Here is a 25,459-nt window from a genome sequence, read left to right on the forward strand (position 1 = left end):
GCATGAACCCTGAAAATGATGCTGAGTATTCGGCATTCTTGGGAGAGAAACTCAAAATCTCAATCTGGCTGGTGTTTTCACCCCTGCTGCAAACCAAAGACAAGAGGAGCTTCATAAAAGAGAGCTAGCTTGGATAGTGTGCTGAAGAATGAAATGTGAATCTGTGCACAAAGGTTTGGGATAGAGGAAGCAGGAATGGGGCATGCCAAATAAGAGTGTGTAAAAATGAATACATTTACCTGGAGACTTTATGAATGATTAAAAGGGCTTTAAACAGAAAATGGAAGAGGAAGAAGATGGCCTCCATTTATCCATTAAGCTAGTTACTACAGAGGTTAATGGACACGATATTGGAAAATCAGTGGAGGAGAGTAATTCTTAGGAGACAGATATCCACAAAGAAGGGCAATAATAAAACTCATGGCCTCAAACATTTGTGCACAAATGCACCAACTATGGATGATAAACTACAATACTAATCTTAACATAAGGAGGTAAATTCATGATCACCAGTTTAGGATATGATTTGATTATAGTATTTTTATGAAAGGGCATAACTGTTTCAAATGAAACAGACTAGGAAAAAAGGGACAGTGGGATAGTACTTTATATCAAGAACATAGACTTACAAAAAGAAATCAGGTACTGGAGGACAAAGCTATAGTGAACAGCATGGATTATCCTGTATATATAGTTTGCTTTCTATATATTTGTTTACATGTTGTTTCCCTACTAGATTGTAAGTTCTTTGAAGGCAGGGACTGTCTTTTAGTTCTTTTTGTATCCCCAGTGTTTTAGCACAGTGCCTGGCACATAGTAGGCACTTAATGTTTATTGATTATTATCCTTCACATCCTGACCTTTGTAGGTTTAAGTTTGTAATCTGATCCCAATCTCTAAGTTAGGCCTTCTGACTTCAAGATGAACTCTATTATACCATACTTCCAATTTCATCAATATTACTTAGAAAGGAGATCTTTGAAAAAATCCATAATATTGTTTTGTAGGTTTATGAATTGCTAGTTGCTTTTTGCTAGATATTGTCAGTCATCAGAAAATACATTTACTTTGATGCAATTCATGATTTCAGTGGTGTGGAAAACACCAATACCACAGATCAAAACCATACTCCAAGCTTCCTCATCAGAGGAATTGAAGTAGAGCAAAAGAAACATGAAATGCACAAATTTAGAGCATCCACCCCAACTGTTCACATGTACTATTTGTGCCCAACCTGTGGTAGACCATTCTGAGCTCGTATTGGTCTGATCAGCCACAGCTGGACACACAAGGGACGTCATTTTGAGCCTCTTCAAAAATGAGGGATGACAGCCACGCTTTCTCATCCTGTGAGAACTTTCATTTGTTTATTTCACAGAAGATGAAGCATTCCTCCTGTTCTTATTTTTCTGTATCTTGGGGGTACCAGGGAACTTGTTGTGTGGGCTATTATTCTTTCCATTGAACTGGTAACGTTTTCTCGTCATAGAAGCATTTGATGACGTCTCATTCCTTGCATACAAAGAAAATACACGTGGCTCTATAAACTACCTTTGATTATAAATTGTTTACACCTTTTCAATGAACATTAGGCCTTATCCTATTCCTTTAAACATTTATATGCCCATTATCTGTAATGCATGCTGGGCAATAGATCTATTCACTCAAGAGAATTTGATAATCCACTTTAAAAGAACTACAATGCGATGAGCTTTGTCCTTCTGTTTAAATACATCTACATGGGGAAGATCACAGTGAGTCAACATGGGTTCGCTGAGAATAAGCTAAGTTGCTCCAGAACTCTGAACAATGCATTGACCAGCTGTGACTCTAGAGGACCAATGATAACACAGGCTTTCCAATTCCTAACTACTAATGGACTCGTAACAAGTCACAGAGTTTTTGGACATGGTTAATGTGGGAACTTGTTTTACTTGACTATGCATATCGTTACAAAGGTTTTGTTTCACTTTTTTTTTAAGTGGAGAATAGATGGGAAGAAAATAAACATTTATTAATTGAAAATAAATATTTTTAAAAAGAAAACACATGATTTATTCATGTTATGTCAAAAATTGCCACAATAACATAAATCACATTACATTAAAAAAAGAATAAATCATATTAATCTAAACTAATTTTCTTTTATGACTAAACTACCATAGTTGAAGAGAATGGTGGGGACACAGTATATCTGGATCACGTTTAACAAAGGCTCTTCAATATTTATAAAAAATATAAGGGAGGAAAATGATTAAATGGGTAGGTTTGGAAACAGTTGACTACTGCCCTTTGATCAAAGGATGTAGCACAACCTGGAATGAGAGCCTGCTAGTGGACTGTCACAGGACTTCCTGTTCCAACATTTCTATCAGTGACACAGATGAAGGCAGAGATAACATTTTTGCAGATGAGAAAGTTGAGTTATTGTTAACATGCCGATATGACAGAATCAGCATCTCAAAAGATCTTGATAGTCTAAAATAGAGAACTGAAGATAATGAGATGAAATTTAATAGGTATAAATATGAAACCCTGCAGTTGGGCTAAAAAAAATCAGCAGGACTCTTTGGAGTACAGCCAGAAAACTGTTCATATGAAAAGGCGGAGTATCGCTATGGTACCGCAGGATCAGCAGGAGCTACAGTTTGATATGGTCGACAGAAAAGGTCATGCTATCAATTATAGGTCAAATTTAAAGAAGTATGGTTTCTGCAACAGAGGAGTGGCCCCAATGTAAATGTACTCTGTTCTGGTGAGATCACATAGAGAGTAGTCTGTCCAGTTCTAGGAACCACATTTTGGAAGGGATACTGACAAGTGATATTATGGGAAAAGGAGGGATGTCAAGGAGAATCAAAACTCCGTCACCCACGAATTGGTTTAGAGAACTATGGACATGAGCCTGGAAAACTAAAGATCTGAAGAGGGGTGGAAGAGGGCATGAGTTGATAATTCTTTTCAAGTACCTGAAGGGTTCCTATAGAATGGCAACTAGACATGTTCTGCATGGCCAAAGAGAGCAGAACAAATGCGTGGAAGTTCCAGGGTACAGCTTTTTCAGGAAGTCTTTCCTTCTGCAGAGCCAACGAGAACTGCCCACAAAGGGAAGGGCTCCCCGTGGAGAGGAGTAAGCTCACCATCACAAGCACAGGCTAGAAGACAGACAGCCTGTCATGCCGGCTGCTGCACACTGTGCTCCTGAGTTGGTAAAGTTTGGACGACAAGAAGTGTGAGGTCACCATCGAAGCAAGCTCTTCTATAAAATTCTAATGTAGTCTGTTCACCTGTTACTAAATTGTAGTTTTTTGTGAAGCAACTGGGGCTAAGTGGCTTGCCTAGGGTCACAAAGTTAGTAAGTGTCAAGTACCTGAGGCTGAATTTGAACTCAGGTCCTCCTGACTCTACGGCTGGTGCTCTATCTACCACACCACCTAGTTGCCCCTTATTGAATTTATAATGCAGAACATCTCTAACTTTTAAAAATAAAGGTATGTGACTGATGCATTTTCAGAACAGCATGGCCCCCATGGTCACATAGACAGGACAGAGCAGAGTCTCGTTCATTCTTTGAATATAGCCCTCCTTGCCCCTGCTGCCTGGAACAGCAGAAAATGCCTCCCCATTGGTGCCCCTGACACGGTCACGTTTGCACTGTCACACTAAATTTAGATGGCCGCTGTGCTCCCCCTAGCAGGATGGCTGTCTTCTGCGTCTCAGGTTGGAGTGCTATCTGCTCTCTGCTTCTCTCTTCTCCACTGGCCCTGATCGCTGGCTTGCTCCCCGAGGCCCTGCCAACATAGCTGGGCTTTCCTGCTAACAGGCTTGGCCCACCTGAATGTGCCCTTACTCCTCTTTGGCAAATCAAAGCACCACAGCTCACTGGGAGTGATCTCCCAGTATGGGATCCCAGCCTTTCCCTTTGTTGCTCACTGACTGTTTCTTTCCTGAGAGGGCTTGTTTCCCCCAAGCCCGCCAGCTTCAGGGCTAGTCTAGAGGCTTCAATCTGCTGAGTCTGACCTCCGAACAACCAAGCATTTGTCTTAAGTGAGGCTGTCTAATGTCTACACAGGCAGCATTCACAGCGCTCATGACTTTCAGAACGTCTTCCCTGCAGCCCTCTGATGTGGCCAGTATGAGTCTGACGATGCCTGCCTGACAGATCAAGACACAGTCAGACAAGTTCAATATCTTTCCTCAGCTCATAAATGCAGAGGTCCAACCTGAACCCAGTTCTCAGGACCCCAAACCCAAGCCTCCTCCCCTCGCAGCCCAAACTTGCTTTTCAGGACTCAGTCAGGTTTTGCCCACCCTGACCGTATGTCTTTCCTCAGGAAATACCACACTTGTAATGGACAGTCAATGAATGTGCGAGGAGGCCAAAAATGATAACAGTACATAGTGAGAAAGAAATTTTAGTGACATTTAAATCTTTTGGGTTTCTAACATGAAAATGCCAATATACATATAATGCAATACAAAATGAGTCTTACTTCTGCAACTTAAAAAAAGTTACCGATGGCATTAGAAAACAGATAAATTTGAAGAAAGCAGAAAAAAATTTCAAACTAAAAAAGAAACTTTCATGCTAATATGAATAGATATTTCACATTTTAAATGCAGGTAGGGAGTCTATAAATCTGTATCTTATCACCAAACATAATCCTACAACAAAATTGTATAAGGTATGAATTTTATATAAAGTTAAGTCATTTTATCATTAAGGAAATTAGTTCTTCTCTATGAGTTAATCCGTCTCATTTCAATTCTCTCCCTACCCCTTCCTTCCCCCTTTACATCTTCCTTCCACCTTCCTACTCTTCCTCTTTTAGCATTTTTATCTGATATTCACAGGTTTTAGAATTATTAGCATCCCATACCCGATCAGCATGCAACCTTGAACAAAATACATGATCCTTAAGTGAATTATATCCACTTACACACAGAAAGCCTCACATATTAGATTCTGGAATACAATGATGAATGAATTTGCGGTGCTTCTTTTTAAAATTAAAAAAAGTCACAGTTCATTTTCAAACCCAAATTTCATTTTTTAAAAGAATGGTTCCTAACCAACTTTGATATAGCTTTTCATTATCTTTTTGACCTTACAAAAAAAGTGGAGATTTTGAGTACTTTTATATATCTCAAACAAGATTACCACACAGGGAAAGTGGCTTGCATGAAGCAAACAGGAAGTATATGTTAGTTAGGAATAGACTTCATTATTGCTGGCTCTGAAATATGTATGCATACCCCAATTCCGATTGAAATTATTCAATATGAGTGCTTTGCACACATTAGGTATCAAAGATTTAAACTCAATTTTCTCTATTCTGTATAGTGTGTATTTTTTTCTTCTTATAGTTTTCCATATAATTCTCCTTAATTTTATTTATTTATTTGGCATAGGGGCAGGAATAGTGATCTCTTTCTAGAGGAAGTCCTTGGTGAGAAATCCTTGTTTACTGCCCTGAGCTGCTACGTGAGCTGCTACGTGAGCTGCCAGGGTCCTCCAATCAGGAGTCCTGACTCTGAGATCAGGCTTCTAACCATTACACACCCTGCCTCTTGATTATCAAAATACAGTTTCACTGTAGAAATATGACCTACCTGCATGTATGATCATCACTCACGCTTGCAATCTCTTGGCCTTCTTTGGGGGCAAACACCAAATCATTTATATAATCTGAATGACCAGGTAAAACCTGTCATGGGAAGAAAATAACAAAAACCTGATAGAAAAAAATTCCATTTCTATTTTCATTTCCTTGCCTCAAAAACTTCTACTGTGTGTGACTGTTTTCTAGAAACACTTCTTAAGCAATATGATATTTTACAAGCATGACACACACACACACTCTTTTCGGCACAGTTTATCTTGGAAATCTGCTGACAGTTCCACACTGCTAGTAGCTGGGTCTTGATTTTCAAATGTGCAGCACTTGTTAAAATGGAGATGCCCCATTCTTTTCCTCCTGCCTAACCTCCTGTTGCCTCTGTTTTACTTCCTGTAGAAGATGACAAAATCACATTCTGAGAGAGATGTGTTCTGGGGACATTCTGGCCACCACAAAGGACATTTTGCTGTTCTGCTCCCTTACCCATTCTCTCAACGATGCAGGGGCTGCCCTTATTATGACAGCAGGAAGGACCTGGAAGAAAGGAGCCCTGTCACCTGGGACTAAGCCTGTCTGAGGGCTCAGAGTCATATGCCAGCTCAACTCGAAGGCCAATCGCTGCACTGAACATGCCCCTGTTAGGAGGCTGCCCTTGATTTCTAGAGGGCTGTGGAAGGGCACACATAGGGAGAAGATGAGGAGGAGGCTGGGCTTCTCCAAACCCCACACGTGAAGTCACTCCAGAGCTGCCATTTTACTAAAGAATGATCCCAACTTAGAGCACAGGTTAAAGGTTAAAGAAATTATTTTGGCTACTTCTGCTTCTTGCTAATAACAATTAAAAAAATAACTCGGGTAGTAAACACTTACAGTTGGTGAAACATTCTTCTCAAAAGATCCAGTTAGGCAGATAATACAAGTACAATGTTTTCAACAGTAAGCATTCTACCACTCAATAAACTGTAGAAATTACATTTTACAAGCAAACAAATACAGAACAATGATTTGTAAAGGCTTGTAGGTCTATATGTACCTTGTATTCATTTTTATCTTGAAGATCTGAAGTGAATAGTCTCAATTTCCTATCAGCAGCTGCAGTACAAAATCTGTGAGAAAAAAAATATATATATGGTCACCAGAAATGAACCTAAAAAAAAACAAAAACAAAAACCCAGCAGACATTATAAACCTTCATACCACTTATTTTCCATTCAATACTGAGTACAAAGTAGTCAGTGCTAAAGGCTGTGAAGGATAAAAAATGTAAGAGGCAGTCTGTTTTAAAGGAATTACAATTTAGCTGGGAAGACAATTGATAAATGCATGCAAAGCTAAATACAGGAGCCAGGAGGGTAAACAATGATAAAATGTGACACAGAAGTATAATTATTCGTCAGGAAGACCCAACACATATAATCTAATTTTTTTCCTTCAAAAATACCTTAAAACTTCTCAGAACTCAAATATAATAGAGATTTTATTTCTTTTTTTGTTTGTTATTTTCTCTTTTTTTGGTGAGGCAGCTGGGGCTAAGCGACTTGCCCAGAATCACACAGCTAGTGAGTGTTATGTGTCTGAGGCTGGATTTGAACTCAGGTCCTTCTGACTCCAGGGCCAGTGCTCTATCGACTGTGCCACCTAACTGCCCCGAGATTTCGTTTCTAACAATAGATATGTCTACATAGAAAAAAAAATCTAGAAGGACTAATTCTACTATTACCTTGTTAAATTGAATACATACTTAAAAAAACAACTATCCTAAACAAGCTTATGGTTTCATATATAATGTCCTTTTATTTTCTTCTGGTATAGTATAACTTTCGTGATTGTTAAAGTTCATTAATTTCATAAGAAACAAGTTAAGCTCTAGCAAGCTGCCAGAAGCAGACAGAGGTCAAGTGACTTGGCCAGGGCCATCTAAATTAATGTCAGTGGCAGGACACAAAAACAGGTCTTCCTGACTCCCAGCCTAGCACTGGATCCATGGCATCGAGGGGTCTCCCACAAAGGTACACACAACATGTGCAAATCAGGGATTATTTCTTATTTTTTTCCAAATATACAAAATAACCTGATTATTGTATTTACAAAAAGCCAACTTAATCAAATAATTATTTGTTAACTGAGCTGATGAATGCTCTCCTAGCCACTAGGATAATGATAATACTTGGATATTAGCAGTTTCCTTTTTTACTGAAGTGCTGTATTTTAAACACAATATTTTAAACAATTTTTAAGAAGGAAAAAACTTCTTTTGATCTAGGTTAAAGACTGAGTCAAGCCCTTTTAACTTAGCCCATGTCACCAGTCCAGTTCCCAGATGGAACTGATGAGGAATGAAAAGTAGAGGAGCAGATGGAAGAGGGATGAGTTCCTGCGGAGGGAAAAAGCTGGGCAGTAGCCCCTAGGCTTTCCCCCTACGTCCTGAGGGTGGGCACGCCTGTATTTCCTCACTCAGAGGAACCTCTAGAATCTAGAGAACCAGATTATATCCTCCTGTCTTAAAGTGAAACTATAATGAAACATTTAATTCTTTGTTTAAGAACTCTTTCAAACACTGTATTTAGTTGTAAGTGATATATTATGCTGTTTCAGAAAAGAAGTTTTTTCAAAGGAACATAGCAGTAAGACAATTTGTAAAGAAACTGTACGTAGGATCAAGAGGCTGAAAAGCAGCATGCTTTGAATCATGATTCAATTGAGTTTCAACTAAAGTCAGCAAACAACAAAGGGGAGAATGGTGAGTGGCTTGTTTTTTTTTTAAACAAAACAAAATGAAGAGAAAAATTGTTATAGAACTCTTAACCTTCAGGAAGTCTATGCTTAAAAGTCAGAAGACCTGCATAAGTATCCTAGGGCTCAACAACTCATTACATCTGTGCAACACTCTTAACTTCTCTGAGTTTCAATTTTCTCATCTGTAAAATGGGCACAATAACATTTACAACTAAGTCCTTCACAGGATTGTTGTGAAACTCAATTAACCAGCCAACCATCACCTATTAAACATCTATACGGTGTCAAGCAGCAGGCATTCAGAGACACAAATGAGACCGTCCTTGCGACCAAGAAGAAAGCACGGGAAAGGGCCAGAAAGGCAAACTCAGGTTGTCTCTTAATTAGGCTGAACAGCTCAAATAAAATAACCTGAGGCTGAAACAAAAATGTGTTAATGTATGTGAAAATATGTTCAATAGGAATGTACACACAGAGCTTGTATCAGATTTCACGCCATCATGGAGAAGGAGGTGGGGAGGGAGGGGGAGAAAACTTAAAACTCAAAAGCTTCTGGAAATGATTGTTGAAAAATAAAAATAAATTAAAAAAAAAAAGAATATTGCCCCCCAAAATGTGTCAATGGCCAAGTAATAAGCTGTCATCAGTATGAGGCAGAGTGGTGGACAGTGGACTCATCAGTGACCCCAGGCATGTCATACCCACTCTGGGCCCCAGGTCCTCATGCAGAAGACCCTGCCCTCCTAGGCCTCTGGGATCCCTCCAATTCTAAATCTATGATCCTGTGGCAATGAACAGAAGCCCCTCTGGATCACCAGAAAGTGGAGCCCCATGAGATATGAGAACTTTTGAGGACAAACTAAAGCTAAGCATTAGTTAAAAAGGTACTGAAAGGGTCCAAAGACATTGATTTCTTCACCATGCTCTTCAAATGCCATTAAGTGTTGGTGGCATCATCAGTAACTGACATGTATTTAGATGGCATTAGTAGCTGGACCCAGAGAGTGCCCATGTAATTCTCACTTTAGCTCTGAGAGGGTAAGCAACTTATCTAAAATCACAGAGCAGGGACTCCAACCCAAAGACCTAGAAGTCACTCATCCCAAATTGGCACACCAATAATTCTGGTATCTAATTCACTTCACTTTACCTAATCACTGGAGGCAAAGCATCAAGTCTGGTCTCTGGGCTCCAAGCGATGGCATCCACTCTGAGTCCATGGTGAAACGTTCTTAGTGTTCTATACTGAATCCCATCCACTTCGGCCTCCTCCTCCTGAAATGAGCAAGGCACAGTTACATGACCATTAGGGGGAAAGGTGTGATGCATTTTGTTTCGCGATGAAAAATCTTTTTAAGTACATGAATGAGACAATCTAAGACAAACCAAAATCATCATATCACATTTTTCTTAGTTAATAAATTTTTGTTTTTAAAGTTATAATAGATTCTTTAACATGTTAAGCTGTTTAACAAGAACAGGGAGAATAGGATTTTTTGTTAAATGAGATACCATACCTGAGTAATTTATTAGCAAAAAATCAGGCTTCAAACAGACAATTAATTTATTATTTGGGAGACATTTCATTATTGTGTGGTGCTTCAGGGTTATTATTGTGAACAGCTCTAATGAATCAACATTCAGAGGGTATAAGGCAATTGGGTGACTTGGGGAAGCTTTGTGGAGTCACAAGAATACCTCGGATCACAAAAGAAATGCTTTTTTATCTTGAAAAGTAAAAATTTCTGTAAGTAATGATTTGTGTACTTCTAAGAAGTCATATTCCTACTGCATGCTCATCACTGTGCTGCCCATCCTCCCCAGGGAATCTAGGACTTAATCCTGGTTTTCTTATTTTACATTACTGTAGAGGAACTTGGGTAGAAATCATTCACCTCCTGCTCAAGCTCATCTGAGAATTGCTTTTTTGGCCATATTCCTGATACTAGCTTACTTACATGTCATCTGCCTGGCTCAAAAAGTAAAGAATATATAAATTCTTGTTATTTGGGTTATTTGTTGGAATCTGTACAAGAGGTATTTAATTAGATTTAATTGATTGCTACAAGGAAACTCCATGACTGGGCTAGTATTACTGAACTGGTTTGAGCTGTTATTCTAAGAAACATATAAAAGAGAAAAACCTTAAGAAGTTAGTCGATGCTTTCACTGCTTTGAACAAACCAAGTTTAGATTATTACAGAAGAGCACATCATATCCAACCTGGCAAAGAAGCATTCCTCTGCCAAAACCTCACAAAATTTCAGGGTCAATAATAAAATATACTCAGAACGTGCAGAATTTGGTATTTTCTAGGGGCACTCTACTTGAATATTCTCTTTACTTCTCTAAAGCCAACCTAAGAACTTCCCTCAGATTAAATTCAAACTGTGTTTGCTGGGTTTTTCTATATGATATCTATTTCAAATCCTTCCAGGCCTCCCCAGGACAGCCACAAGGATCTAGGATATCAAGACATTCACTCAGAATGCTCCCTCACACTTATTTATTTCCATCACTGGAAAAGGATTATAATTTTAGATTATTTCACAGTAACAACAAATCATTTTCTTAAAAATAAAAGAATGGTAATCAATTTGTCAAGGAGAGAAACATATCAGGCTTTAGAACTTTGCAGCTCACATATATTCCAGATGTATAACTTTAGCTGACATCTCAATTTGTCAAGGGACACCTGCTAAACAATTTAAAAATAATTTAGGGAGTCCAATACCTCGCTTTTTAGACTTCAGATTATTTTTAGTTTTCTCCACTTAACTAATCAATCTTCTGAAAAATGAATCCTACATATTTTCAGATCAAAATACAATTTTGTGGATACTGGAAAAGTATGTATGACAATTAGTCACTGTAATTTGTTCCCAAACTAACACGTGGAATTTTATGGAGAAAAAGCCTCAGAAAACCTAACGATTATATAGTCTATACAATCATGTGTCACCAATGAGGCTTATTCCTGGCAGCCAATAATGTGGCCTGAGCCAGCTAAAAGGATGGGTGGGTGTGGTAGGGGCAGAGACGGATGCTATTTTGAGGCTAATGTGGGATTGCACGTTACTGTAGAGACAGGAAATCAAGACAACCTGCTTTTGAAAACTAGACAAAGTGTTGCTAACGTATATTTCCACTGTACGTCCATCACTGGTTGATGGAAAAGTAAGAATCAGAGCATCATAACTCTGGAATGAAAAAGGATATTAAAGATTACCTAGCTGAACCTTCAGAGAAGGAAACTGAAGGCTCAGAGTCAAAGTGACTTGTCCGAGGCACAGATAAGGAATTAAAGTTGACAGAAATTCCCGAGATGTCTCCATCCTAGGCAGAAACATGCCATGAAGTGAAGATTGTCTATCAGTTTGTATTTACTATGTAATCTCCACATACACCACATTTTATTGGGTGGTATGGAACCTGGATAAGCTGACAACCTCCAAAGAGTTTAATCATTTAATAAGAATTCCAAATAAGTGGTAGTAACTTACATAGTGGGGAATGGCCTGTTTCTAGTCATTTTTACTCAGAACCTTCTTAATTTTCCCCTCTACCTTTCTTTTCTTTCTATGAGCCTGCTCATCTCCCTCCTTTCCTTTTTCTGTTTATTTAACCATCTTGCTCCCTCTTCCTCATATATCTGTTTAGCTCTCCTTCCTCCAAATCCCTGTCTATCAAATTCTGTCCCTCCCTCTGCCCACATTTTTTTTTTAAACTTCCAATCTCTATTCTACTTTTCCAATAAATGAATATGGAACTGAAATATATTCCTCAGTATTTATTGTTCTTTTTGTACAAAACTTTATATTCCCTCCTAGTTTCTAAAAGCAAGATGTGTGAGCATATAATACATACATATACAATATATGTCATCATATTATATATGTATTATGTATAACTTGTGACTCTGAATGGATTCCCCTCCCCGCTGGGGGTGAATAGCCTGCATTAGGATAAAAAAAAAAGTTTACTACTTGCCTTATAACAATTCATTCCAATTTGGTGAACTTTCATGATGCTAACCATGAGCTTACCATTTGGTTCCAATCAGCTGGCTGCTGTCACCTGGTGGGCCTGATGAAGTCAATACCCAGACAAGATCAGCCTCAAAGCCACATGTGGCCCTTTAACTCCTCGAGTGCAGTTCTTTGACTGAATCCAAAAGGCTGCACTTGAGGAAGTAGAAGGTCACTTGTGGCCTCGAGGCTGCATGTTCCCCATCCCTGATCTAAGGTAAACCACTCTTAATATAAGAAAATTTGGTATGACTTTCTTGGAACCAGAGATCAGCTAAGCTTAACGTTTTTAAAATTTTATTTATTTAAAAAAAATTTTTTTTCAAGGCAATTGGGGTTAAGTGACTTGCCCAGGGTCACACAGCTAGTAAGTGTCAAGTGTCTGGTCTGAGGCCGAATTTGAACTCAGGTACTCCTGACTCCAGGGCCGATGCTCTATCCACTGTGCGACCTAGCTGCCCCTAAGTCTTAACCTTTTTGAAGGAATCATGCAACATCAGTGTAGATTTAGCCCAAACATATACCTCCTAGAGAAAGCCACAGAGGTGTGAAAAAATAAGTAATGTTCATCATTCTCAGTCGTTGCCTGATCCAAAAGTGCCTTTAGAATCAACGATTTAATTTAAATTTAATTTAAATTTAATCTAAAGATTAAATTATATTCAGTACACATTTAATGCTAAAAGCACATTTCAGTTCTCCGGAAACTAGTAAACTATGCAATGAATTAGCTGGAATGATTAACTGCACAGTTTGGTTGATAAAAGGTTAATCATAAATATTTTTTAGTTTTAAGCCTTTTTGTAGAATGATAAAAGCAACTTCCCTTCTATAAAATATAGTGTGTTTGATGCAATTAAATTGTTGATGACTGAACATCTTGTAATACCCCAGGGTTCATTCTGAACACTAATTATAGTTCAGCACTGTAGAGGCAGGTGTTTAAGACCAATAATTAGTACAAATCCTATGTTATACCTGGAAGTTATTTTAAGTGAATCTCAATTATCAGCTGGTCATGCCATTTTTTTCTGCCATGACAGTGGAACATAAGAAAAAATGAATTACTGCTGAGCATCAGTTGATGGAGGTTTTATGCATATGACAACTCATTTAACCAGAATAGTAAAAGCCAGAACATGCTAGTACCCAAAGACTTTAGAAAAAACAGGAATTTACTCTGGTTCTTTCCCCGCAATTTGCACACTGGTTGTACTACACAAGGGGCCCATTTATTGGTAAAGTCTTTTGTTCTTTAAGTTAAGATGAATAGAAACTATCTTAAAATTGTAATTCTCTTCAATGAGATGGGATAAACTTTGGTTTATATCAATTTAACAATTCAGTGACATCTCTCTCCTAAGACTTTCGTGCATACTTTCCCCCGTCTAGTTTCAGTAACTGCTGTAATACTGCACACTCACCTGAAATGTACAAGTGCCAACGACCACATAATTATTGCCACCATATGCAATTAAGGTTCCGGCATCACCACACTCAAAGGGATTAAATTCCACCACGTGCACATAATCCTCACAATCCACAGTGTAGGCAGCATTTCGAGAGGAGTCTTGCTTCATCTCCTATGACAAAACATAAGCAGAGCTAAAAACACAATCTTCTGGACAAAGTCAGAAGACTCTGGATTGCAGCACAAACAGATACAATTAGAAACAGACAATGTGTCATCAGAGCACCACACCTTCAGATGATGAACATGGAAGGGGTTACGTAGCCCAATATTAGTTTAAGAGGTACTAATCAGTGAAAAGTCTTTAAATGACCGCTCTCCCCCTTCCATACTCCCTCCCCTCAAAAAAAAAAAGAATCCTAAACCCCAAAACATCCCAAACCCAATTTAAAAATCTGAGCCAAGGGGCAGCTAGGTGGTGCAGTGGATAAAGAACTGGCCCTGCAGTCAAGAGGACCTGAGTTCAAATCCGTCCTCAGACACAAAATACTCACTAGCTTTGTGACTCTGGGCAAGTCACTTAACCCAAATTGCCAAATATTCATTTGGCAAAGAATTGGAAATTGAGAGGATGCCCACCCATTGGGGAATGGCTGAACAAGCTGTGGCATATGAATGTAACGGAATACTATTGTGCTATAAGAAATGATGAGCAGGCAGACCTCAGAAAAACCTCGAAAGACTTATATGGACTGATGTTGAGGGAAGTGAGCAGAACCAGAACACTGCCACTTTGTGTGATGACTACCTCTGATGGACTTAGCCCTTCTCAGCAACGCAAAGATCTAAGCCCTCTCCAAAGGTCTCATGATGGAAAATGCTATCCACATCCAGAGAAAGAACCATGGAGTTTGAATGCAGATCGCAGTGGATGATTTGCTCTTTTTTTTTCTTCTGTTTTGTTTCCTCTTTCTGGTGGTTCCTCCTATTGGTTCTGGTTCTTCCTTACAACATGACTAATGTGAAAATTCCTTTAACAGGAATGTATGTGTAGAACCTATGTCAGATTGAGCGACATTTCAGGGAAGGAAGTAGGGAGGGAGGGGGAGAGAAATTTAAAACTCAAAAACTTATGGAAATGATTGTTGATAAATAAAAATGAATTAACAAAAGGGAAAAAAGAGTAAGCAAGATGACAGTATGAATAACCTAATGAACTAAATGTAGACAAATACCCTCAGTGTTTATTGAATAATAATAATGACTTACTTATATAGCCCATTAAGATACATGAAGCATTCTCCTCACAATAGTAGTGTGAGACAGCTGGCATAAATATTGGTATTCCTTTTTGAAGATGAGAAAAGTAGGGCTCAGAGAAGTGTGGTTTCATTTTATTGGGTTTTTTTTTGAACGAACAATATTAAAATCAACATAACTGATTCGTATTGCATAGCTACGACTTGAATTTAAATCAACGAATAAAATACTGCAACTTAAAAAAAAAATCTGAGCCAAATCCATCAGGGTTACGCTTGACACTTCTCCATAAACATTAGTGAATGATACCTGCGTGGTAAAATTCTCATTTAATTGGCTATATTGAGATTAGGATATTAAGATTTAGAAAGTAAAGGAAATTTAGAGATCATCTAATCCAACTCCTTTCTAGGAAACCGAGGCCCAGAGATTGCCTTTTCCAAGTAACAGAACCAGATTGTTAAATTCAGGGCATTTCAATGTTAAATTCAGTTTTTCTTTTACTACACCACAGCTACCTCATTAATTGAGAGTATAATCAGGACTGAGGAATTATCTAAAAGATGTTAAGTGGAACTCCTGGTTAACAGTAAACATCTATTAGAGAAATGACACAAAACATCACCACCAGACCATGATCTGCTCTCTGAGAGCAATATTGCTACCTTTGCGTGATCACCAGAATTTCTATACAGGATTTTTTTAGATTAAAGTTTAAAATTAAATTTTTTTTTTCATTTATGGGCTACTGAAAATATTTGTGAAAAAACAAAACAAAACAAATTTTGCTGTGTTTAATAAGCCAGACAGCAAATACTGAGAATTTGTTATGTGCTGGCACTATGAGAGACAAAGAAAGGTACTTAAAGTGTCACTTGATTCATCTTTATTCTTATCAACAGGAAAACAGAGGTCCTGCAAACAGAAATGGCATTGTGCTACAAAGGGAAGAAGCTGGGCCTACAGCTTAGTCTGGCCACTGCCAGAGTGACTGGGGCACAGCACACGCAAACGCTCACGGGCAAACACACACACAAAGATGCTGGCTGTATGACCCTAGCCAAGTCCCCAGACCTCTGAGTGCCCTAGGCAATTCAATTCTCCAAGACTACAAGGCATAGAGACAGTGCTGATGTGCACTGTGAAATCACAGGTCTGTCCCCATTCACTGCCCCCTTACCCCTGTGATCTTGGGCAAGTAGGCCTTGGTTTATCAGAGGGCAATGCCTCAGCATCCTTCATGTGCATGGGGGTATGTGAGCGAGGAAAATAAAACATCAGCCCAACTGGTTGATGCATTTGGAAAACGTGTGCAATGTGAAATGCCTGTGAACCTCTCATCTCCAGGAAGGAGGAGGAAAAACAATGTCAGCATAACTAACTGTATAACACTCAGAGGACAAGAGATTGATTTGTGGTTGGAGACACACACTCAGAACATTCCCGTGACTACAGGCTTGCTCTCTGTGGAAAAGCATCTAGTCTCAACACTTGGACAACAAGATACTGGTAGAATGATCCATAGTATTTGATAACATTTCAGTTGCCTCAAGCTTAGTCATGTTCTGCGAGAAATAAAGGTAAACCAAGGCACACAAAAAATATTACTTCTAAATGGATACATGACTTAGCTATAAAAGGGTGACGTCATAAACAACTTAGAGGATCAAGTTAGAAATTTTCTTTCAGACCTGTGAATGGGAAGAGTTCATGACCAAACAATGGATTAAGAGGATGAAAGAAGAGAAAAGAGACAATTTTGATTACACAAAATTTAAAAATTTTTGCATAAATAAAACCAATGTAGCTAAAATTAGAAGGGAAAGAGTTAACTAGGGGAAAATTACTACAGCAAAGTTCTGATAAGGGACTCAATTCAAAGACATAGAAGGGATTGCCTCAAAATCATAAGAATAAGTGATTCTTCAACTGAGAAATGGTCAAAACATGTGAACAGGCACTTCCAAAAGGAAGACACTGAAGCTATCAATAAGTCATAAGGCAAAATGCTCCAAGTCACTGGTAATTAGAGAAAGACAAAGCAACCCTGATGTTCCACCAGATTGGTAAACAACAAAAAAAGGAAAACGACAGTGGTGGAGGGGCTGCATTAAAACAGGCATATTAATGCGCTGCTGCAGTAACAGTGACTTAGTCCAGACATTCTGGAAATCAATTTGGAACCATGGTCAAAGAGTCACTAAACTACCCTTTGCATACCCTCTGACTCAGTCATACCTCTACTAGGCCTACAATCCAGATCAAAGAAAAAGGGGAACGACCCATATGCATAAAAATAGTTTTAGCTCTTTTTATAGAGGCAAAGAACTCAATTGGGGAATGAGTGAGCAAATTATGAAATACTGTTTTGTAATAAGAAATGATGAAAGGGTTGGTTTTAGAGAAAATTGTGAAGACTTGTATGAACTGATGCAGACTGATGTGAACAGTATCAAAATTTATACATTAACAACCTTGTAAAGACAACTACAAAAGATGTAAGAATTCTGATCAATGTAACGACCAGTCCTGATTTCAGAGGACTAATGATGAACTATGCTGCTTACCTCCTGATGGAAAAAGATGGATTCAAGACGCAGAATGAGACACTGCGGGAATTTGTTTTGGTTGTCTGTGGATATGTTACAAGAATTTTCTTTTTCTTTTAAACAGTGAAGAGATGAAGAGAAAATAAATGCTTGTTAACTAATAAAACAAAACAGGTGAATGGATGAGATGATTTCTGAGACCCCTTCTGGATCTAAATCTGTGGTCCTCGAACCTAGAGCTAGCGTTGGAAGGGACCTCAGAAGACATCTAGTCCAAACCCCTCGTTTTACAGGTGAGGAAATAGAAGCTTAGAGTCTTAGATGTTTTCTAAAGTTTCCTCTTCTGTAAAATGAGCAGTTGGAAGAGATGTATTCTGAGGCCCTTCTAGCTCCAAAGCTAGAGAGCCTTTGTTAAGCCTCAGTTTCCTCCTCTGTAAAACGAGAGGTTGCACTAGATGGGCTCTGAGGTTCCTTCCAGTTCTAGATGTACAAGACTATCATTTCAAGCCTCAGTTTCCTTCCCAGTAAAATAAAAGGGTTCCACTAAACAGCCTCTGAAGCCCCTCCCAGCGCTAGGTGTATGAGCTTATGACTTTAAGCCTCAGTTTCCCCACTTGCAAAATAAGAGGGTTCCACCAAATAGCCTTTGAGGCCCCTTCTGCTCTAGTTCTAGGATCCTACAGGCAGCCAGGTGGCACAGTAGGTAAGAGTGTCTGGGTTCAAATCCAGCCTTAGTCACTTACTAGCTGTTCGACTAGGGGTAAGTCAAGTCGACCTTTTGTTTGCCTCAGTTTCCTCATCTGTAAAATGCCTCCCAAGGTTGTTGTGAGGATCAAATGACATAAGATTTTTAAAATGCTCTGCAAACCTTAAAGCACTATATTTGTATATATGTAATATGTAGACAACTGGCATAATTATACATAAACATGTAATATAAATATGTAAGTATATTTATATAAATATAAATACGTGTATATCGTTACATACAATATTAACACATAAATAACAATTATATATTATATATAACTGGCAGGATAGTAATTATTATTACGGGTGGGGGTCAAGACCTCCTAATTTGGAAGCCACGGGCCCCCACGCCACAGCTCCCACCTCAATCCTAGTCCTAGGAGGCAGAGCGAGGTGGGCTGGGGAGGGGCCGCCTAGAGGACCGTACCCGCGCCTGCCTCCGCCCTCCTCCTGGCCTCAGTTTCCTCACCTGCGAAATGGGGATGATAAGGGCACCTACTTCCCGAGGCGGTCCAGTGAGGAGGAGGCAGAAAGGGAGAGGAAGAGGAGGAAGAGGCGAAGGAAGAAGAGGAGGGGAGGACAATCCAGCCGCTCCAGCTGCCCGGCCCGGCGGACACCACACAGGGAGAAGAGCAAGACCGGCCCACACCGCTGCCTCCGCGAGCGCATGCGCAGTCCGGCCCGGCGCCCGGCGGGCTCCGGCGCTACCGCTTCCGGGTCAGAGGGCGCCGCCGCTGATTGGCCCGCGGCCTCCAACCGCTCGCGGAGCCGGCGTTTAAATCTCCCGGAGCCTCAGCAGGAGACGGCGAGGCAGTGCGAGCGGGCCAGGGGGCCCGGCGGGGGGGGTCTGGTCAGGTGAGCCCGGGGTGGGGGGGACCGGAGGGAGGAGAGGAGACTGAGGGCCCTGGCTCTGTCACTGGCTCTGCCCAGTGACCTTGGGCTAGTCGGGGGCCTTAGTTTCCTCACCTGTAAAATGACAGGCGCTTTGCGCCCGGCTCAGCGACCCACCACGGTCCTGGGGGAGGGGGTGTCGGTGCTTGTCATTATCATCCCCATTTTACAGATGGGGAAACTGAGGCAGGGCCCAGTCAGGGGGTGTCCGAGGTGGGATTTAATAATAATAATAATTATTATCACTGTCGTGACCCCATTTAGGGTTTTCTTGGCGGAGATACTGGAGGGGTTTGTCATTGCCTTCTCCAGCTCATTTTACAGATGAGGAAACTGAGGCAAACAGAGATGAGGTGACTTGCCCTGGGTCACACAGCGAGGAAGCGTCTGAGGCTGGATTTGCACTCAGGTCTTCCTGACTCCAGGCCTCGAGCTCACACACTAACAGTGGGAGAGAGGAGGGCATGGTGCCCAAGTCACCCGACTCCTCAGGTGCAGAGAAAGATGCATCAGTAGAATAAATTTCCTCACTGGGGAATCCCCTCTATTCCAGTGAAATCCCAGGTCTAATCCTTGTCCCTTGCCACCTACTACCTTTGTGACCTCAGGTGGCAATTCAGTTCATTTCAATAAACATTTATTAAGCTCCTACTATATGCAAGCACTGTCCTAAGGGCTGGAAAAGCCACTTGCTACTGCTGCTACCACTGACACCATCCGCATCGGCTTGGTATATGGGATAAAGAGCCAGTCTATCTCTGATACAGTCCAAGTGACCTTGGGCAAGTCAGCACCCCTAGGCAAGTTGCAGAATACTTGTTGGTCTGCATTAACAACCAGATCTCAGGAGGAAAAACATGTATTGGGGGTAGGGGATGTGTGCCAGGCACTGTGCTAAATGCTCACAACTACATATAGATGCTATTATCCCCCTATCACAGTTGAGCAAACTAAGGCAAGCAGAGGTTAAATGACTTGCCCAAGGTCACACAGCTAGGAAGTGTCTAAGGCTGGATGTGAACTCAGGTCTTGCTTGACTCCAGGACCGGCTGTTTCAGACGCACATTTAAGCTGAACCTGCATTATTAGTATTTTTTTCTCTCACTTTCTTAATAAAACCATAAACCAAGGCCTTCTTGGTAGTGTTTTAGAGGTGTAAATGTTCACACTGAAGATTTAACAATCAACTCTCACTAGTTGGTCTGAACTGGCTTCAGCACTACGTCCTACCTGTATCAGTGAAATAACAAGTTAGGTCCAAAAATGTACAGAAGAAAGGCAGGATGGTGGTGTCAGGAAGACCTGGGTCCAAGTCTGCTGACACACACTGTGTGACCCTGGGTGGTTCACTTAACTTGTTAGTATTCTAGGCCAATGGTGTCAAACTCAAAAGCAGGATGACCAATCCATATGTAAGGATCCCTGCAGGCAAGTATATTGATTGAGTTTTAAAATGTGATATTATCTATGTTTTATTGCATTTAAAATTTTTTTCTTAAGTATTTCTTAATTATGTTATATGTTATATAATAATTATATTACATTATTATATATGAAGTATTTCCCACTTATGTTTTATTGTAGTTTGGGCCATATTCAAGAGTATTGGGAGGCACATAAGGCCTTTGGGTGTCTGACATCTCTGTTCTAGGCCACACTCTTAAGATTAATTTGCATGGAAGGTGTTCACCTTTGTTCAGTAACTAGAGTTTCTTTGCCTTAGAGTTCCTTATGCCAATGAAATCACAGATCTAGCCCAGAAGCAAAACATTATGAACCTCATTTCAACAGTTTTAAAAGTATCTTCTCTGCAAAAGATACTTTTCATAACAACGAGGATACTTTTTATACCCTAGAGATACAAACATGGGAAAAGGCAATAATCCCTGTCCTTAAGTAACATGCAAGCTACAGTTTTTGTTGTTTAGTTATGTCCAACTCCTCAGGACTCCATTTGGGGTTTTCTTGGGAGAGATCCTCAAGTGGTTTGCCATTTCCTTCTCCAACTCATTTTACAGATGAGGAAACTGAGGCAAATAGGCTTAAGTGACTCACCCAGTGTCACACAGCTAGTAAGTGTCTTAGGCTGGGTTTGAACTCATGTCTCCTGACTCCAGGGCTGGTACTCTATCTGCTCTATACCACCTAGCTTCCCCTCAAGCTACTAACTATATGGACCTTGAGTCAGCAAGGCCTGAGTTTAAATCTTGCTTAAACCGAGTAACCCTGGGCAAATTACCTAACCTAATTCAGCCTCAATTTTCAGGTGTATATTGTGGGAAAACAATTGCACATACCTCATAGGATTCACACATCTCATTTGTGAGCTCCAAATGAGAAAAAAATAAGGCATTTTGCAAACCTTAAAGTGTTCCATAAATGCTATTAGCATTACTTTTATCATTAGTGAGTTCCTTGACTTTAGAGATTTCCAAGCAGCAGCTGGTTAACTCCTTATGAAGTATGTTGTAGTGGAGATGCTTTTCCTACATGAATGCCTTCGACTCTCAAGATGCTGTGATATGTACCCAATACAAAGTAGAGCAGGTTGGGCCAAAGGAGAGATCTAGTATACTATGGGAATATATCAGAGGGACATATCACTTCCAACTTGTTGAATTAGCCACGGCTTCAGAGCTCGTAAGGATGTGGTGATGAGAGGACTTTGCAAACCTAAAAGCTTTATATAAATGTACATGTCATTATTGCTGTTAGTTGGGACCTAGGCCTAAGCGTTGAACAATAATAATAATAATAACTGAAGTGTGTACTTTACCATATTCTTGTATGAAACACTTTAATACGCATGATTTCCTGTGAAGTAGGCAGTGAAAATATTCCCATTTTAGAGATGTAGGAACAGGTTCAGGCTTTCCCTGATAATGAATAGCAGGTCCAGTTAAGTGACAAAGGCAAGGGTCTTCTGACTTCAATTCCAATTCACCTTCCACTATGCTGGTACTACAAAAAGGGAAATATCAGAATCAAGGAATCAATCGGCAAGCATTTCTTAAGTATCTATTCTGTGCCAAGTAGTGACATATAAAGTCAGGAGTGAAATGGTTTGTGCCCTCTCAGACCTTCCAATGGGGGAAGAAGGAGGTGGAAAACACCATGTACTTTCATAAAAGAAGACAGTTTCAGGGACAAGGCACCGAGATCTGGGGTCTCCTTGTAGAAGACAGAGTTTGAGCTGGTTCTTAAAGGAAACGAAGGATTCTAATGGGGGTAATGATGGAAGGCATAACGGGGGGAACATCCCTCCCTGGGGGAGGGGTGCAGACAGTGCAAAAGCTACATTTCAGTAGTTAAAGAAGGCACTGACTTTATACCAAACTGAACTACATATTTCTTCCAGCATGATGTATGTATACTTGCTTCCTTAAGTGAGATGTTTGTTTTAGTTTTTTTATAAATGTTGCACACGCATTCAGTTTTGGCTATGTTTGTTTTCTGACCCAGATCATATTCATTCCTAAGATCAGAGACCATGACTTATCTCTAATCCATATGCACATTTCCTCTGTAATATAGTTTGAAAAAGAATTTGTGGGGAGTTCGCTAGAGAATCACTTAGGGAAGAATAAAAGGATTGTCTTACTACATTGAAAGTGTTACACAAAGGGCTTTTGCACCATAGGTATTCTTCCAACAACTTTAATCTCAACTGATTCTTCCAACAGTCCTTGGCATCAGATTTGGTAGATACTGGTAGAAACTGAGCCAGAGTAAGTAAGTGATTCGTCCTGTTTCTGCTAATATTCTTTGTAGTAGAAGCTCATTACAGATGCCAGCATGAGAGAGAAAGGAAAGGAGGGGAAATGTTTCTGAATAGAGTTGGTTTTTCTTTTTTTTCACTAGCGGCTTCAAAATTGTGACCTTGTAAAATTCCAAGGCAACCAGATCAAAATTAATTGGGAGACGTTTAACAAAATAAATAAAAATACATTACAACATGGACAATGTTTGTTTGTGGTTTTCTTTGTCAAACCTGCTGAGGGCAGGTTTCCATTTGAGTCTGATACCACTGGTCTCTGCCCTTTTGGGCACAGGAATCAGGCAAGTTGTATTGTATTTTGGGAATACTGGCAGAGGCCTTGTGAAAAATATTTTGTTGTTCAGTGATTTTTCAGTCATGTATGCCTCTTCATGACCCTATTTGGGGTTTTCTTATCAAAGGTAGTAGAGTGGTTTGCCATTTCCTTCTCCAGCTCATTTTACAAAGAGGAAATGGAGGCAAAGTTAAATGACTTGCCCAGGGTCACACAGCGAATAAGTGTCTTGAGACCATATTTGAACTCAGGAAAATGACTCTAGCCACTTGGACACCCAGCAGCTGGTGAAGCTGTTTTATCTACACTAAATCTGTAGGCTTTGAAGAATCACAGCCCTAGAGCTGTCAGGGACCTCAGAGACCATCCTAGCCTAACTTTCTCATTTCACAGATGAAACAGTTGGAGCTCAGGAAAATTCAATGGCTTGCTGATTGACACAATTCTTTTTATTTGTCTGAAAATTGTATTCTCTATGCCTAGTACTGTCTTGTACCTGTTTTCAATCATGCTGCTACATTGTTATTTCCGAAAGATTTTTCTCAAGTCAACTAAAGGACAAAATTTGACTGGGTGGGAATTATTCCTTTTTGTCCCCTTCCTCTCCTCCCTCAGTCAAACTTTCCCCCCCTGAATTGAATGAAAACCAAGACTGGTGAATGTGGAGGAATCTCTGATTTCACCTCTGTCTTCTGTGTCCCAGCTGTTCCTATTTCCATTCACTATCGACAAATAAACTTAAGTAATTTAATTAACACAGTCCCTTTTTTCCATTTAGGAAAATGGCTCCACTTTCTGAAGCTGTCTTGGATATGATCAAAAGCTTGAGAAGAAATTGGCACAGCCTTTGTCCTTCTGAGAGGACTACTGTGTGTGGTGCTGATTTTATGCTCGAGGCTTTGCAGCTGTCTATGGCAGAAATCAATAAACAGGTCAGTAGACTACCAGGGGGTTAGAGTGGAAATAGTTCTACTAGCTTCAGGTACCAGCTGCTTAGGGGAGCTCTGGAATAAGTGTAAATGTTCCAAGATCTTCTGGAGTATACACTTTCTTAATCCTCTCTAAGGCACTGCTGCCCCAAATGCCTTCTCATTTCTATCATGGTCAGGCTACTGAGATGAATTTTGAAATTCTGATTTGTCTTTAGTGCTAGCTGGGGAACACTTAAAGTTTTTTTTTTTGTTTTTTTAATGCTAATAGCCTTGGAACTCATGTGTGTTGGTTTAGTCTGTTTTTGTAAACTATTTTTGACATTTTGTTTTTGGAAAAAAATTATTTTTCAAACTTTTGTTTTTCCTCTGAGAGCAGCTGCCTTGACTTAATCATATCCCCAAGAGGCTATTTAAAGCCACGTTCACCTTTGACAGCTGACTTTGGATTACTACCTGTGTGATGTCCTTCCAATTGGTAATTCACCTGTCCATAGGCATTGATGACAGATGCATGACTGCTGAGTCACGTGGTTGCATTTGTATATCACTATCAAGCTTGGTTTTCATCTGTTTATTACCATTTCCTTTTCAGAAATAGAGGAATGAATGAGCTATGTGAGGCTTCAGCCAATTTTCACACTGGCACAGTTCAGTTGTAGTTTGTAGAGTTATTTCAGTGTGATGTGGAAAAATATAGGTTGGAACCACTAAGCCAGATCATTGCTGTAGAAGACTGTCTATACTTTTCATTTATTCAGCAACTTATTGAACACTGATTGGGTTTGGGGCCCTCTTCTAGTTCACTTGGGTAAACAAAAGAGGTGGGGTCTGCCCTCAAGGAGGTTGCATGTATTTTGGGGAGACCAGACACTCACCCATTTAAATCCCACAAGTCTTTACCTCACAAGGATATTGTAAGAAAAGGTCTTTATCACCCTTCAGGAACTACATAAATGGAGGTTGGTGATAGTAATGAGTGATGCATGATTAAGTTTCAAGGGGTAGGGTTCAGAAGAGTATGAGGATGATAAGACTTCAGGGCATTATAGGCTGGAGTGGTCAGGAAAGGCTTCCCTGAGATGAGACTTAATAGCAGTACATCTCTGTATAGCTCTTGAAGGTTGACAGAACACTTCCTAGCAGTCTTGTGAGATAGAGAGATTGTGACTGTTAATGCCCATTTTATGGATGAGGAATCTGAGAAAGTTTGGAAAGCTCAAGGGGCTTGT

At 39.9% G+C, this 25,459-nt stretch overlaps 2 protein-coding genes across 3 annotated transcripts in view; one reads left to right on the forward strand and one right to left on the reverse strand.

Moving 5' to 3' along the window:
• Window positions 1–19,043, reverse strand: part of NUP37 (nucleoporin 37) — a 44,330-nt gene extending 25,287 nt beyond the window's left edge. The window contains exons 1-5 of the mRNA XM_020982352.2: window positions 18,825–19,043; window positions 13,810–13,968; window positions 9,508–9,632; window positions 6,655–6,727; window positions 5,614–5,708 (exon numbers count right to left, since the gene is read on the reverse strand). Coding sequence (XP_020838011.1) covers window positions 5,614–5,708; window positions 6,655–6,727; window positions 9,508–9,632; window positions 13,810–13,965 — 449 coding nt within the window. The 5' untranslated portion in view covers window positions 13,966–13,968; window positions 18,825–19,043. The remainder of the gene's footprint in view (window positions 1–5,613; window positions 5,709–6,654; window positions 6,728–9,507; window positions 9,633–13,809; window positions 13,969–18,824) is intronic.
• Window positions 19,044–19,105: 62 nt separating this feature from the next.
• The window catches only part of PARPBP (PARP1 binding protein), a 76,697-nt gene continuing 70,343 nt past the window's right edge, over window positions 19,106–25,459 (forward strand). For both annotated transcript variants that reach the window (XM_020982353.2, XM_020982354.2), the window contains exons 1-2: window positions 19,106–19,210; window positions 24,077–24,230. In XM_020982353.2, the coding sequence (XP_020838012.1) occupies window positions 24,081–24,230 (150 nt within the window). In that variant the 5' untranslated portion in view covers window positions 19,106–19,210; window positions 24,077–24,080. The remainder of the gene's footprint in view (window positions 19,211–24,076; window positions 24,231–25,459) is intronic.

This window comes from Phascolarctos cinereus, unplaced genomic scaffold, assembly GCF_003287225.1.
Source record: "Phascolarctos cinereus isolate Bilbo 61053 unplaced genomic scaffold, phaCin_HiC Scaffold_1;HRSCAF=81, whole genome shotgun sequence".
Lineage (NCBI taxonomy): Eukaryota > Metazoa > Chordata > Mammalia > Diprotodontia > Phascolarctidae > Phascolarctos > Phascolarctos cinereus.